Source organism: Xenopus tropicalis, chromosome 2 (genome assembly GCF_000004195.4).
Source record: "Xenopus tropicalis strain Nigerian chromosome 2, UCB_Xtro_10.0, whole genome shotgun sequence".
Lineage (NCBI taxonomy): Eukaryota > Metazoa > Chordata > Amphibia > Anura > Pipidae > Xenopus > Xenopus tropicalis.
Genome location: NC_030678.2, coordinates 156,764,308 through 156,777,677, shown reverse-complemented (window position 1 = coordinate 156,777,677; position 13,370 = coordinate 156,764,308). Strand labels below are relative to the sequence as shown.

Here is a 13,370-nt window from a genome sequence, read left to right as displayed (position 1 = left end):
AAAGGAAGAGTATATCTTACCCCAAAACGAAGGAAAAGAATATCTATCCCTGATGTGCACCCAGGAAGCACTTATCTATAAAAACATAAATGAAATATTTATAAGAAGCAAGAGGAACAGCACCTCTTGTCTTTGTAGATTAAAATGCCTTTATTGCAAAGTTTTTTGGGGCAAACAACAACAGCAGCAAAAAACTTTGCAATAAAGGCATTTTAATCTACAAAGACAAGAGGTGCTGTTCCTGTTCTTCTGTACCTGGATGTGCCGATGGAAAGTGGCCATTGGGGAACCTGCACTACTTCTAACTAATCACAAGGCTTGGTGCTGACTACTACTCTCCAGGTTGGAGAAGTAAGTAAATTACTTGGCAAAGTTTTCTCATCTGCTCATATCTCTGCTCATTTGGTATGTTTATCAAACAAGAAGACCATTGCTCAGTTTGGCCCATATCACCAATTATATCATAACAGAACCCTATGATGAGCTGTAAAGAAGGGATGGCCAGGATCTGGCCCAATCCCCTTCCAGAAATCAGTTGGACAGGGCATCATTTCAGCCCCAGAGACAGGCCAATAAGCAGTTGACAGTAAGCCATGTATGACCACTTTATCATTACTTAAAGCTCAAGGCTTCTCAGTTCTCTTGTTTCAATATATATGTTTTATTTCTTGTTGAAACTTTTAACATTACTCTGTGGTGCTGGCTTCCCTAAAGGCTTGTTAGGGTGAGATTTGGAAAACAAAACTCCTGAATGCTGATCCTGAACATCTGAGTGACTTATAGGATGAACATACAGTGGTGTGAAAAACTATTTGCCCCCTTCCTGATTTCTTATTCTTTTGCATGTTTGTCACACAAAATGTTTCTGATCATCAAACACATATAACTATTAGTCAAAGATAACACAAGTAAACACAAAATGCAGTTTTTAAATGAGGGTTTTTATTATTTAGGGAGAAAAAAAATCCAAACCTACATGGCCCTGTGTGAAAAAGTAATTGCCCCCTGAACCTAATAACTGGTTGGGCCACCCTTAGCAGCAATAACTGCAATCAAGCATTTGCGATAACTTGCAACGAGTCTTTTACAGCGCTCTGGAGGAATTTTGGCCCACTCATCTTTGCAGTATTGTTGTAATTCAGCTTTATTTGAGGGTTTTCTAGCATGAACCGCCTTTTTAAGGTCATGCCACAACATCTCAATAGGATTCAGGTCAGGACTTTGACTAGGCCACTCCAAAGTCTTCATTTTGTTTTTCTTCAGCCATTCAGAGGTGGATTTTCTGGTGTGTTTTGGGTCATTGTCCTGCTGCAGCACCCAAGATCGCTTCAGCTTGAGTTGACGAACAGATGGCCGGACATTCTCCTTCAGGATTTTTTGGTAGACAGTAGAATTCATGGTTCCATCTATCACAGCAAGCCTTCCAGGTCCTGAAGCAGCAAAACAACCCCAGACCATCACACTACCACCACCATATTTTACTGTTGGTATGATGTTCTTTTTCTGAAATGCTGTGTTATTTTTACGCCAGATGTAACGGGACATGCACCTTCCAAAAAGTTCAACTTTTGTCTCGTCGGTCCACAAGGTATTTTCTCAAAAGTCTTGGCAATCATTGAGATGTTTTTTAGCAAAATTGAGACGAGCCATAATGTTCTTTTTGCTTAAAAGTGGTTTGCGCCTTTTTTGCCCAGTGTCTTTCTTATGGTGGAGTCGTGAACACTGACCTTAATTGAGGCAAGTGAGGCCTGCAGTTCTTTAGATGTTGTCCTGGGGTTTTTTGTGGCCTCTCGGATGAGTTGTCTTTGCGCTCTTGGGGGAATTTTGGTCGGCCGGCCACTCCTGGGAAGGTTCACCACTGTTCCATGTTTTTGCCATTTGTGGATAATGGCTCTCACTGTGGTTCGCTGGAGTCCCAAAGCTTTAGAAATGGCTTTATAACCTTTACCAGACTGATAGATCTCAATTACTTTTGTTCTCATTTGTTCCTGAATTTCTTTGGATCTTGGCATGATGTGTAGCTTTTGAGGTGCTTTTGGTCTACTTCTCTGTGTCAGGTAGCTCCTATTTAAGTGATTTCTTGATTGAAACAGGTGTGGCAGTAATCAGGCCTGGGGGTGACTACAGAAATTGATATTGAAATTGAAAATTGAAATTGATAAACCACAGTTAAGTTATTTTTTAACAAGGGGGCAATCACTTTTTCACACAGGGCCATGTAGATTTGGAGTTTTTTTTTCCCCTTAATAACGTAAACCTTCATTTAAAAACTGCATTTTGTGTTCAATTATGTTATCTTTGACTAATAGTTAACGGTTTTTGATGAGCAGAAACATTTAAGTGTGACAAACATGCAAAAGAATAAGAAATCAGGAAGGGGGCAAATAGTTTTTCACACCACTGTATGTTCTTTCTTAAATGCCCTTGATTTAAACCCCAGTATTCCGAAACCCAGTGACTCAGGCAATGTAGCTTCAAATGTTCATTCAGTTAAATTGCTTCTTTTATTTTAATGTTGGACCATTAAAAGGTACCATAATCTTCAATTTTCCCTTGGTGACTACTAACTCTTACTTTATAAAGTAACATTTTTAGCCGTGAATCAGGAATCCAGAAAATGTAGAATCATCATCACTATCAGAATAAAGCCCATTTTTGTCGCCAACAACCTGAAGCCAGACTTCATCTCCTTTTGAAAGCTTTAGGATAGCCGATCCGGATGCTTGGTGAGTGCTGGAACCGTACTCATGAAACATGAACTGCACGTCTGCACCATTGCGCTTGAGACTTAAATGCACAGATTTATAGTAGACAGTAATATGGTAAATAAAGAAATACACTCCGTCTGCTGGGGCGGTGAGTTTGCCAGTCTCTGTATTGTATACGTTCTGCTCATTGTAAATCACTTTTTTGAACTGGACTGGTATATTAGCTGGAGGGTATTTGGTATCAAGTCCGACGTGAAAAGCAAACAGGCTATTTATTTTAGATGGGAAACTTCCTGTGGTTCCTGGAAGGCCAGGAAGCCCTGGAGGTCCTGGAAGGCCCAAAATACCTTGAGGGCCAGCTTTACCTGGTAGGCCAGGGGGACCACTTTCTCCAGGTTCACCTGAAGAAAAGAATAGAACAGAACCACATAGTCATAATGTTTGATTTGTTTTATACAAATCTCATGGATGGAATAATGTATTTGTAGTTTGGGGGACACTTCTTGATACCTTTAGTGCCCAACCCATTTACTCAGTTTCCAATTACAAAGAAATGTTCAAACCCTTAGTGCCCTTAGATTGGCACTATTTGTTGCATTCATCAAAACACTGCTCCTAGGCATTGACTACTTTCAATTCACTTAAACTGGGAGCACCATGATTTGCCCATCAATTTATGGGAAGCGACCAATGGTAAGCAACAAGGCTTTGATCTCTTTGAAAAATATTTATTGTCCATTCATGCTAAGAGATTGTTTAAAAAAAATTTATGTTCCTGTTTTCAGTGTTATAGTGTTACCTACAGCACCAGCAGATTGGTGGTTATGTCCCCCATATTGCCCGTATTACATAGCCTTTTTGGTGCAGATATTAAATGCCAGTGAACCCAACTGTATATAGACTAATCAGCCTCAGATAGAGAATAGGTTGGGTGCACAACTAATGGTCCCTTGTTGAGTTACATTGCAGTTTAAAGGAGCAGCCCTCCAAGTTTATGCAGCTCCAGGAGATAAATGGTTAAACTTAAATTTGTGCATTTATAAGCAGTGCCATTGACACCCTTGTGAATACCCAAGAGGGTTGAACTGCCCTACCAGAGTATCTCCCAGTGAGTCCCAGCCTTACAAGAAAGGCATACATGTACATACCAGGGTCTCCTTTTGGTCCTGGATGCCCATCTTTCCCATCCCTTCCCTGTGGTCCGTGTTGCCCATTTGTTCCTGGAGTGCCAGGGATCCCTGGTATGCCTGCAAGACATTCATTGGGCTTGGTGCTTGTCCCCTGACCGTCTCCAGTCTGCCATTCCCTTGCCACGAGCATTAAAGTGAGAAACGTAAAGCTTCGCATCTGAAATGTGATAACCATATATTCATTTTAGCTCATATTAGTGCTTTGCTAGTTAGAGAGTTAGAGAGTTAGTAAAGCTTGTGCCTGTGTGACTACAAAAATGCCCAGGTAACCAATAAAATTGTTGTGCTGCCCTGTATTTATTACATGTCCTTGACTTGCTCCTGTCAGAGTACCAGAGGGTCTGCAGATGGATCAAGCTCCGAGACTGCCCCAACCCTTTTCATGCACCACAAGCCTATGCAACATTGATATCATTTAACGTTATACTAATACTATACTAATAGAGAGCAGGCCAAGGAGGTAAGTTATTCTAGGGTCTAGGTGCCCAAGTCAAATGCTGCTACTGCCTTGTCCAGGTGAAAATGTGCAGCACTATCGACTCTCATATTTTTCCCCAACTCTGCATAGTTTTCCATCATCATCATAAGCTATAAATTCATACACCTACAATAGGGGCATATTTATTATAGTGTATTAGCCAACCAGTGATGTTTCCTATAGCAACCAACAAGCAAAGAGATTTGAACAGTCACCTACAAGTTAGAAAACAAAAGCAAAGATCTGATGCTATGCACAACATCACTGGTAATGTTGGCTTACACACTATAATAAATATAAGAAAAATGTTCTTTCTCAAGGCAGTATTTGCAAATACAGCACAAACAAGCCTATTTGTTGACATAATTGGGCAAATTTGCATCATTCTTCAACACAGTCTCATTTGCTTCTAAATTCAGATTTAGGGAAGAAACAGTGGCAACTTTTTTGGTTGTTGGAAGATAAGCTTGATGATCACAATAGGTTTCTCTTTGAAGCAACAATTGTTGAATCATGTAGATTGCACTGTTGCCACTAGGGGGTGCAAAAAGGTAGCGCTGTTAAGCTTGTTTCACTCGTTACTGGTTCATATCAGGAAAATAAGAAAGTTCAGTTCTCGTAATAGTCTGCAATAACTGAGTCTTTTTATTATTTCAGGAGTTCCAGGATTCCTGACGATCCTTAAGTAAATCTACCAAGATCATAGCAAGTCTATTCTCCTTTTCATGTTGGCAAAGTTGGGAAATGTTGAATTTCTGTAACAGGGCAGATTTGCCTGCAGCGGGGCATAGGTAGAGGTTACATGGGCAGACAGCAGAGTTTTATTATAACACCACAATTAAACCCAAAGCTTGGAAAATATAATGTTTCATACACATATATTAAATATGCATATACCATATGGCACCCAGCAGGCACTTTATACTTCTGGGGCCCCAGCAGCTGCTGGGTCTGATATTGCGCACCTATTTATGCTGCCATTTACTACAGATCTATATACAGAGTTAAATAATATGGGTTATATGATGTACAGTGTAGCGCTACCTTTAATAAAATATATAATAAATCTCTAACACTAACTAGGGCTAGCGGCTTTAAGGACCAAATATGCAGAAAAAAGGGACCCCAGATAGGACCAGCCAGCTTTTTGTTTGTGACCTAGGCAGTAAATTAGCACCAAGTAAATTAAAGGATTTTGCTCATCATTACTTACTGCTGCCATTATGCCTGGTATAGGAGCGAGAGGGTACGCTTCCCCTTGAAACTAACTAACAGCTATCAGTCCCTGGGGTTTTATAGCTCCTAATGCTTAACTGGTTACTGTTCTGCTTATTTATTGCCTAATGTTAATGGCCAAGGTCAAGTTGAATTTAAACCCAGTGTGTCTAACATCTGTTAATGTACACTGTATATGTATCAAGGCTCGAGTGCTTACTCAGTATTATGGAGGGGTTTTTCCTTGCCTGCAGTCTCTGTGTAATATTAAAGGCATTCTGTCAACATTTGTTGTTTGCAAAATTGAGAAACCTTATCCCACAGCCTCAGTCCCTTCCCAGAGGCTATTATCCCCCCCACTGCTACTATAGGCACCATCTCTCCCTACTATACCTGCTATCCCACAGCCCCAGTCCCTTCCCAGAGGCTATTATCCCCCCACTGCTACTATAGGCACCATCTCTCCCTACTATACCTGCTATCCCACAGCCCCAGTCCCTTCCCAGAGGCTATTATGCCCCCACTGCTACTATAGGCACCATCTCTCCCTACTATACCTGCTATCCCACAGCCACAGTCCCTTCCCAGAGGCTATTATCCCCCCACTGCTACTATAGGCACCATCTCTCCCTACTATACCTGCTATCCCACAGCCACAGTCCCTTCCCAGAGGCTATTATCCTACTGCTACTATAGGCACCATCAGGCTCGGACTGGCCCACCGGGATACCGGGAAAAATCCCGGTGGGCCCCGGCCTTGGTGGGCCCCTGGCCCCACTACCAATGCAAATTAGGCCCCCACAACCCCCAAAACCTTCAGTGCCCTGGCCGCTCCAAGTAGCTCTGCTCCCCTTGCTTCTCTTCCGGGTCTGCTGCCAGCTTGCGTGAGGACGCGCAATGACGTCACTCGCATGCGTCCTTCGCGCTGGACCCAGGTGCTGGCGCGCAAGGAAGGGACAGGCTGCTTCCTTCTACTCTTTGCCAGAGGACTGCTACTCTGTGCCACTCCAGGGACTCTTTGCTGGTGCCAGGGCAGACTGGGCCTTCTGATCTGATGGTCTGGCTGGTGAATACTCTAAACCTGAGGAAGAGGATTTCTTGCTGCTGCTGGTGTTTTTGGTGAGTTAACATGCTGCAGCAAACTTTGGGGTTGGTGGGGGTGGGGGTTCAATATGCCCTAATACATTTCTGAATTATGTGCATTTATTTATTAATTTCTGGGGTCAGCAGACCAGAAAAATGTGATACATTCTGAGCCTGAGAAGTTGTACAGGTATGGGATCCCTTATCCGGAGACCCGTTTTCCAAAAAGCTCTGAATTACAGAAAGCCCATCAAAATAATTCAGAATTTTAAAACTGATTCCCTTTTCTCTGTAATAATAAAACAGTACCTGTACTTGATCCCAACTAAGATATAATTACCCCTTATTGGGGCAGAACAGCCCTATTGGGTTTATTTCATGGTTAAATGATTCCCTTTTCTCTGTAATAATAAAACAGTACCTGTACTTGATCCCAACTAAGATATAATTACCCCTTATTGGGGGCAGAACAGTCCTATTGGGTTTATTTAATGGTTAAATGATTCCTTTTTCTCTGTAATAGCATCTTGTAATTGATCCCAACTAAAATCCCTCGGTCCCAAGCATTCTGGATAATGGGTCCTGTACCTGTATTCTAACTTTACATGGAACCAAGCTGGCAGCTTTTATCTTCCCATGTAAGGTCACATTTTCACTTATATTTTAAAGTTATACCCATCATTACATTTTATTTGTTTAAAAAATACCTTTTACTCTGTGTTTCTTTAGGCTTTGTATTACCATTACTTAACACTGATTATAAGTACAGAGGCAGAGAACCATTTTAGTAAGACAGTAGTACAAGATGCTGCAGCAATCTTCGGGGTGGGGGTGGTTGTGGGGGGTTCAAAATGCCATAATATTACCTGGGCTATGAATTATTTAACTGGGGTGGGGCTGCTAGTCTGCGACAATTAATAAAATAAACGTTGATAATTGAATGAATAACAAATAAATGAAATGCTTACTGAATTAATTTTTATGAATTGATTTACTATACATGTTTTTGTTTGTCAGTGAATGAATTGCAATTTTAAATAAAATACAATTTTTAAAGCTGATGGAGTACTGGTTTGTATATATGTATATAAAATATGTGTGTGTATATATATATATATATATATATATATATATATACTAAGGGTCTTTGTATTTTAAAGATGAAGCAATCTGCAAAGTATATATTCTGTGCAACACTAAGTATGACCATTTACTGAATTATGCATCATTGTACTAAATGTTAAAGAACAGTGGCAATGTGAATTTAGGAATTTTCACCTGCAACGCAATTGGTTCCTCACGGTGAGGGCAGTGGGGTTGGGGAATGCCCTTCCTAGTGATGGGGTAATGGCAGATTCTGTTAATGCCTATAAGAGGGGCCTGGAGGAGTTCTTGAACAATCAGAAAATCCAAGGCTATTGTAATCTACAATTAGTTATGTGCATGTAAATGCAATCCCTTTATGCAGAGGATTGAATGTACTGTACATTTATTTGGGCAATTGCATGAATGCCTGTTACTGCTGCTTGAACTACTGTTCTGTGTTTTTAAAATGTAATATATTCTTGTTCCAGAATTCTGAAATCATTCAGTTGCTCTGTGTAAGTAATCCTGGTTGGTGTGAAACAAGTTATTCAATGACAGATTATGCCCTGACGTTACCAGGGAGTGAAAGACAAGATTTGTAATGGCTTGTCATCTGTTGTTATGAGGCAATGGCGTGCATGGCGTGATTCCTTCTTTCTTTAAACATAATTTTATTTTTGCATGTTTTGAAGCATGATGCTGCAGCATGATGGCATTATTTTCTTTTATGCATGGTGTGTCAGTTTAAAGTTTAATGTTCTCTTGCCTGGATCACAATTTTTAGTATGTGCATGGTTCACAAAAGTTAAAAGTTTAGGGTTATTTAGGGCTAGGGGTACTAATACACACAATTAACTCTTTATTGATAGGAAATCTACAATGTCTTCTAAAAGAGGATCAGAGTCAAAAGATAAAAGCAAGGAAGCCATTCCCAAAAAGAAGTATAAAACAGGGGCAGAAAAAAGAATACAGGCTTCCAAAAAAGGGCTAGCGGGTGCAGGGACTGCACCAGGGCAGCAAAAGCTGTGGCAACCAAAGAGCCAGCCCAGTCAGAACTCTGCAGAACTTGAGGTCTTACCCCAGGAAAATGCCCCTTTGCCAATAGTGATGGCTTCGTCATCATCAAGAGTTGAGGAGGAAGGTGAAGGGCCCTCATTGCTTATAAGAGAGGAGGAAGGTGAACAGAAAGACCCCTTTCTTATCCCTGAGGGATCTGATAAAGATTCAGATTCTGAAAGTGCGGCTGATGTTGAGTCTGATGTGCTTTCTCTTATTACTTCCACTTCTGCTACCTGTAACCCATTCAATGCACCAGACCCAACTTGCAATATATCTGTTAAATTAAATTTTATGAAATCCCACCCAGTGCAGCCACTTTCAGATGCTTCCCATACACTCCCTTTCCAAGCACACAAAGTATACTTCCGTTTAGTGCCTGGTGGGAGTGCAATTCAGAGAAAATGGCTTTCTTTCTGTGCTGATGACCAAAAACTTTACTGCTCAACATGCATGGCTTTCTGTACCAACAGGCGAAGCATGTTTATTAGTGGCTGGCCAGTTAATAAACTGCATGTCAATGAAAGGGTCAAGGAACATGAGGAGTCTGCCCTGCATCAGGCATCAGTAATATCCTATATGACAGCCGAAAGAAAAAGTGATATTGAAACACTAATCAATGTAAATTTGGTTAACAAACAAAAAGAAAAAATAAGGAATAATCGTTTGGTCATAATGAGGTTAATTGACATCATTCAGCATATTGCAAAACTGGGCCTTGCCTACAGAGGACAGGATGAAGCTGCACATTCCTTACTGAATAGAGACCTAAACCATGGGAACTTCCTAGAGTTGGTTCTGCTTCTTAGTAAATATGACAGTGTTCTACAAAACCATGTTAAAGAGGTAGTAGCACTAAGTGAGGAAAGAAAAAGGAGACATCCTCAGAGCAAAGGAAGAGGTGGCCTGGTAACATTTTTAAGTAAAACCACAATAAATAACTTGATTATTCTCATGGGAATGATGGTAAAGCAGAGAATTAGCCAGGAAGTTACAGATGCAGTAAAATTTAGTGTGGAAATGGACAGCACTCAGGATGTTGGTGTCATGGAACAGTGTAGCATCATTCTGAGATATGTGAGAGAGAGAGATGTACACGAAAGACTTATTGCTCTTATAAATGTTAAGAGCACAACAGGTGAAGCACTTTACTTATCTCTCAAAGAGCAGCTGGAAAAGGTATCTTTGAGTGTAAATAACATTATTGGCTGTTCTTTTGATGGTGCTGCAAAAATGAGTGGGTGCTACAATGGGGTTCAGGCCCATATAAGAAATGTGAGCTGCAGTTCAGTTTATACCTGGTGTTACGCTCATATACTAAATCTGGTAATTATGGATATAACCCAGTGTGTAATACATGTAAAATCTCTGTTTGGCCTTTTAGAGAAGACTGCATGCTTTTTCTCTGAATCCTACAAGAGACTGTCTGTGTGGACAGAGCAAGTCTCTTCCCAGCGTCATGGGCAGGAAAAACTTTTAAGACTTAAAAAAATTGGTGACACCCGTTGGTGGAGTAAGCCGAGAGCACTCAGTACAATTTTTGGATCTTGCTCCGATCAGTCAAAAGAATTGTACAGCACACTCATTTACTGTCTTGAGCACATTTCTTTGTCCCCCCAGTTTGACAGCAAAGTGGTCAGTGAGGCTAAATATTTAATTTATGGTTGGACAAGGTATGAAACATTGCTCGTTTCATTTCTTTTCATGCAAATTTTTGAAATTGCCACGCCTGTTTCAGATTATCTCCAAACAAGTGGGCTGGACATCCTGCAAGCTTGGCGAATGGTTGAAATGGCTAAAAGCCAGTTCCAGAAACTGAGACCATCCTTTGCAAAGCTTGTAGCACTGGTAAATGCTTTTATTGAAAAGATTGATCATTCCCTTGACGAAATGTCTGTCAGTGCTGAGGTAGAGAAGAGCCTTCCGCAGAAAAGAGTGGCGAGGAAAAAAAGGATGCCTGGAGAGTTGGCTAGAGACGAGCCTACTGTAGATCCTCTGAAAGGATTTGAGGTTCACACATACTATGCAGTCATAGATCAGGCTGTGGGTAGTATTGACAACAAGTTCTCTAAAAATGAAAAGCTCATCCAAGATCTTGCCTTTCTAGACCCCAGGCAGTTCAGTAACATCAAGGAAGAGAATATTCCAGCAGAATCTTTCAATACAGTTGCTGATTTGGCTGGTGTGGATTCAGTTCAGTTAAAATCTGAGCTTTTGAACTTTAAAGATAACTATCCACTATTAAAAAAATCCAGCCTTCCTCAAACAGCCACTGTCACTATAGAGGAAAGTGATGATGATGAGGAAATTACCAGCGACATAAAAAAAAATGTGTGTGAAAACTGTCTCACCTGTTGCTACAGGCTTCTTTATGACTATAACTTGCACTCTGCTGCGTACACCAACCTCTTTGCTGTGTATAAAACACTGCTCACTCTAGCTTGCACTCAGGTTTCCTGTGAAAGAGTGTTTTCTAAGCTGAAAATAGTAAAAACACGTTTAAGATCTATGATTGGACAGGAGTTGCTGGAATCATTTTTGCTAATTAATATTGAAAGGGACATAGCAAATAATTTAGTTTATGATGATATAATTGATAACTTTGCAAAATCATCTTCCCTCTTGCAGAAATTGCTTATTTGAGAGTAGTTGCTCTGTTTTGTCATTAGTTGCTCTGTTTCTGCAAAAGTATGCAGGGAGTCTGTTTTTTTTTTTTTTAATAATATTGTATTTTTCAGTTATTTATTAGCAGTTGTTGCAACTTAATGTTATTTAATAGTAATTTAATGCGTCTATTCTATTTGTTTGTTTCATCTAAATAAAAATGTTCTCTTTGGTATGCATTTCCTTTACTTACCCCTTTTTTTCGCGAGTAAATAGGGGGCCCTTGAGATCAAGTTCTCTGGTGGGCCCCAGGTGCCCCAGTCCGACACTGGGCACCATCTCTCCCTACTATACCTGCTATCCCACAGCCTCAGTCCCTTCCCAGAGGCTATTATCCCCCCACTGCTACTATAGGCACCATCTCTCCCTACTATGCCTGCTATCCCACAGCCACAGTCCCTTCCCAGAGGCTATTATCCCACTGCTACTATAGGCACCATCTCTCCCTACTATACCTGCTATCCCACAGCCCCAGTCCCTTCCCAGAGGCTATTATCCCCCCACTGCTACTATAGGCACCATCTCTCCCTACTATACCTGCTATCCCACAGCCCCTTCCCAGAGGCTATTATCCCACTGCTACTATAGGCACCATCTCTCCCTACTATACCTGCTATCCCACAGCCCCAGTCCCTTCCCAGAGGCTATTATCCCACTGCTACTATAGGCACCATCTCTCCCTACTATACCTGCTATCCCACAGCCACAGTCCCTTCCCAGAGGCTATTATCCCCCCACTGCTACTATAGGCACCATCTCTCCCTACTATACCTGCTATCCCACAGCCCCAGTCCCTTCCCAGAGGCTATTATCCCACTGCTACTATAGGCACCATCTCTCCCTACTATACCTGCTATCCCACAGCCACAGTCCCTTCCCAGAGGCTATTATCCCCCCACTGCTACTATAGGCACCATCTCTCCCTACTATACCTGCTATCCCACAGCCACAGTCCCTTCCCAGAGGCTATTATCCCACTGCTACTACTGCATTTATCTTTACAATTAATATGTGCAATGGGGATGTGATGATGAGTTTATAGATGAAGCACTAATCTAAAAATTAGCGCAACTTTTGGGCCTTCTGTCTGTCATTGTGCAGTATATAAGTTGGCTCGATACCCAGTCTAAAGATAAATTCATTTTTAACAGGGCTGGCTCAGTTACAACTATTTCAGCAATTTATAGCTTGTCCCCTTACTTATTAAAATAGGTTAATCAAGAGTTCATAAAATAATTGAATTAGAAGTGTCAGTCTGCCAGTCGGCACAGTAACTATGTGTAGTCAGTGGCATATTTACCGTGTGAAGTTCTACTTCTTTTTACAGATAAATGACAGAAATCTATTTTAGGGAAGAATTTATCTTTTCACGCGCTCTGAAGTTTCACCCAGTCCAAGCCATTTGGGGCACAGCTTGGGAACAGTTTGTGAGAAGCTGAGCACCTCTACTGAAGGGACACTTGCTCTATTTAAATATACCCAGTACCCTACCTGACTATCAGTATTGAATAGAGAGTGGGCCCATGTGAAGAAGCTTCTTCTGATGCCATCATGATTACCTCTCTGCCCACAGACTCATCATATGTATGTGAATAAAGCAGCGTGTGAATAAAAGCCCGAAAAAGATGTCCATCAAAAATTCAATATATACAGCATAGATAAATTATTTTGGGGGGACTTTCATCTTAAAATGTACTTTTAGTATGAATTAAATAATGTTTATCAATGGCAAGTTGCAATTGTATTTGTTGCTCTTTATGTTTTTTTTTAATCATATAACCTTTTTTGTTTGCAGATCTCTCCTGCCCCTAGCACCCAGGAAAGTGGTTAAAATGACAGACTGATGAAGAGTTTAGGAATATAGAATCTGACTAGAATGATAAGTATTTA

The 13,370-nt window shown here is 40.9% G+C and overlaps 1 protein-coding gene across 1 annotated transcript; it reads right to left on the bottom strand.

Annotated features, from left to right (window-relative positions):
* Nucleotides 1–2,481: 2,481 nt before the first annotated feature.
* On the bottom strand, nucleotides 2,482–5,694 carry LOC100485394 (adiponectin). The gene is made up of 3 exons (XM_002938581.4): nucleotides 5,590–5,694; nucleotides 3,857–4,055; nucleotides 2,482–3,109 (listed from the first exon to the last, which is right to left on the bottom strand). The coding sequence occupies exons 1-3, from the start codon at nucleotides 5,596–5,598 to the stop codon at nucleotides 2,592–2,594; spliced, it is 726 nt and encodes a 241-aa protein (XP_002938627.3). The 5' UTR covers nucleotides 5,599–5,694; the 3' UTR covers nucleotides 2,482–2,591.
* Between the last annotated feature and the right edge of the window lie 7,676 nt (nucleotides 5,695–13,370).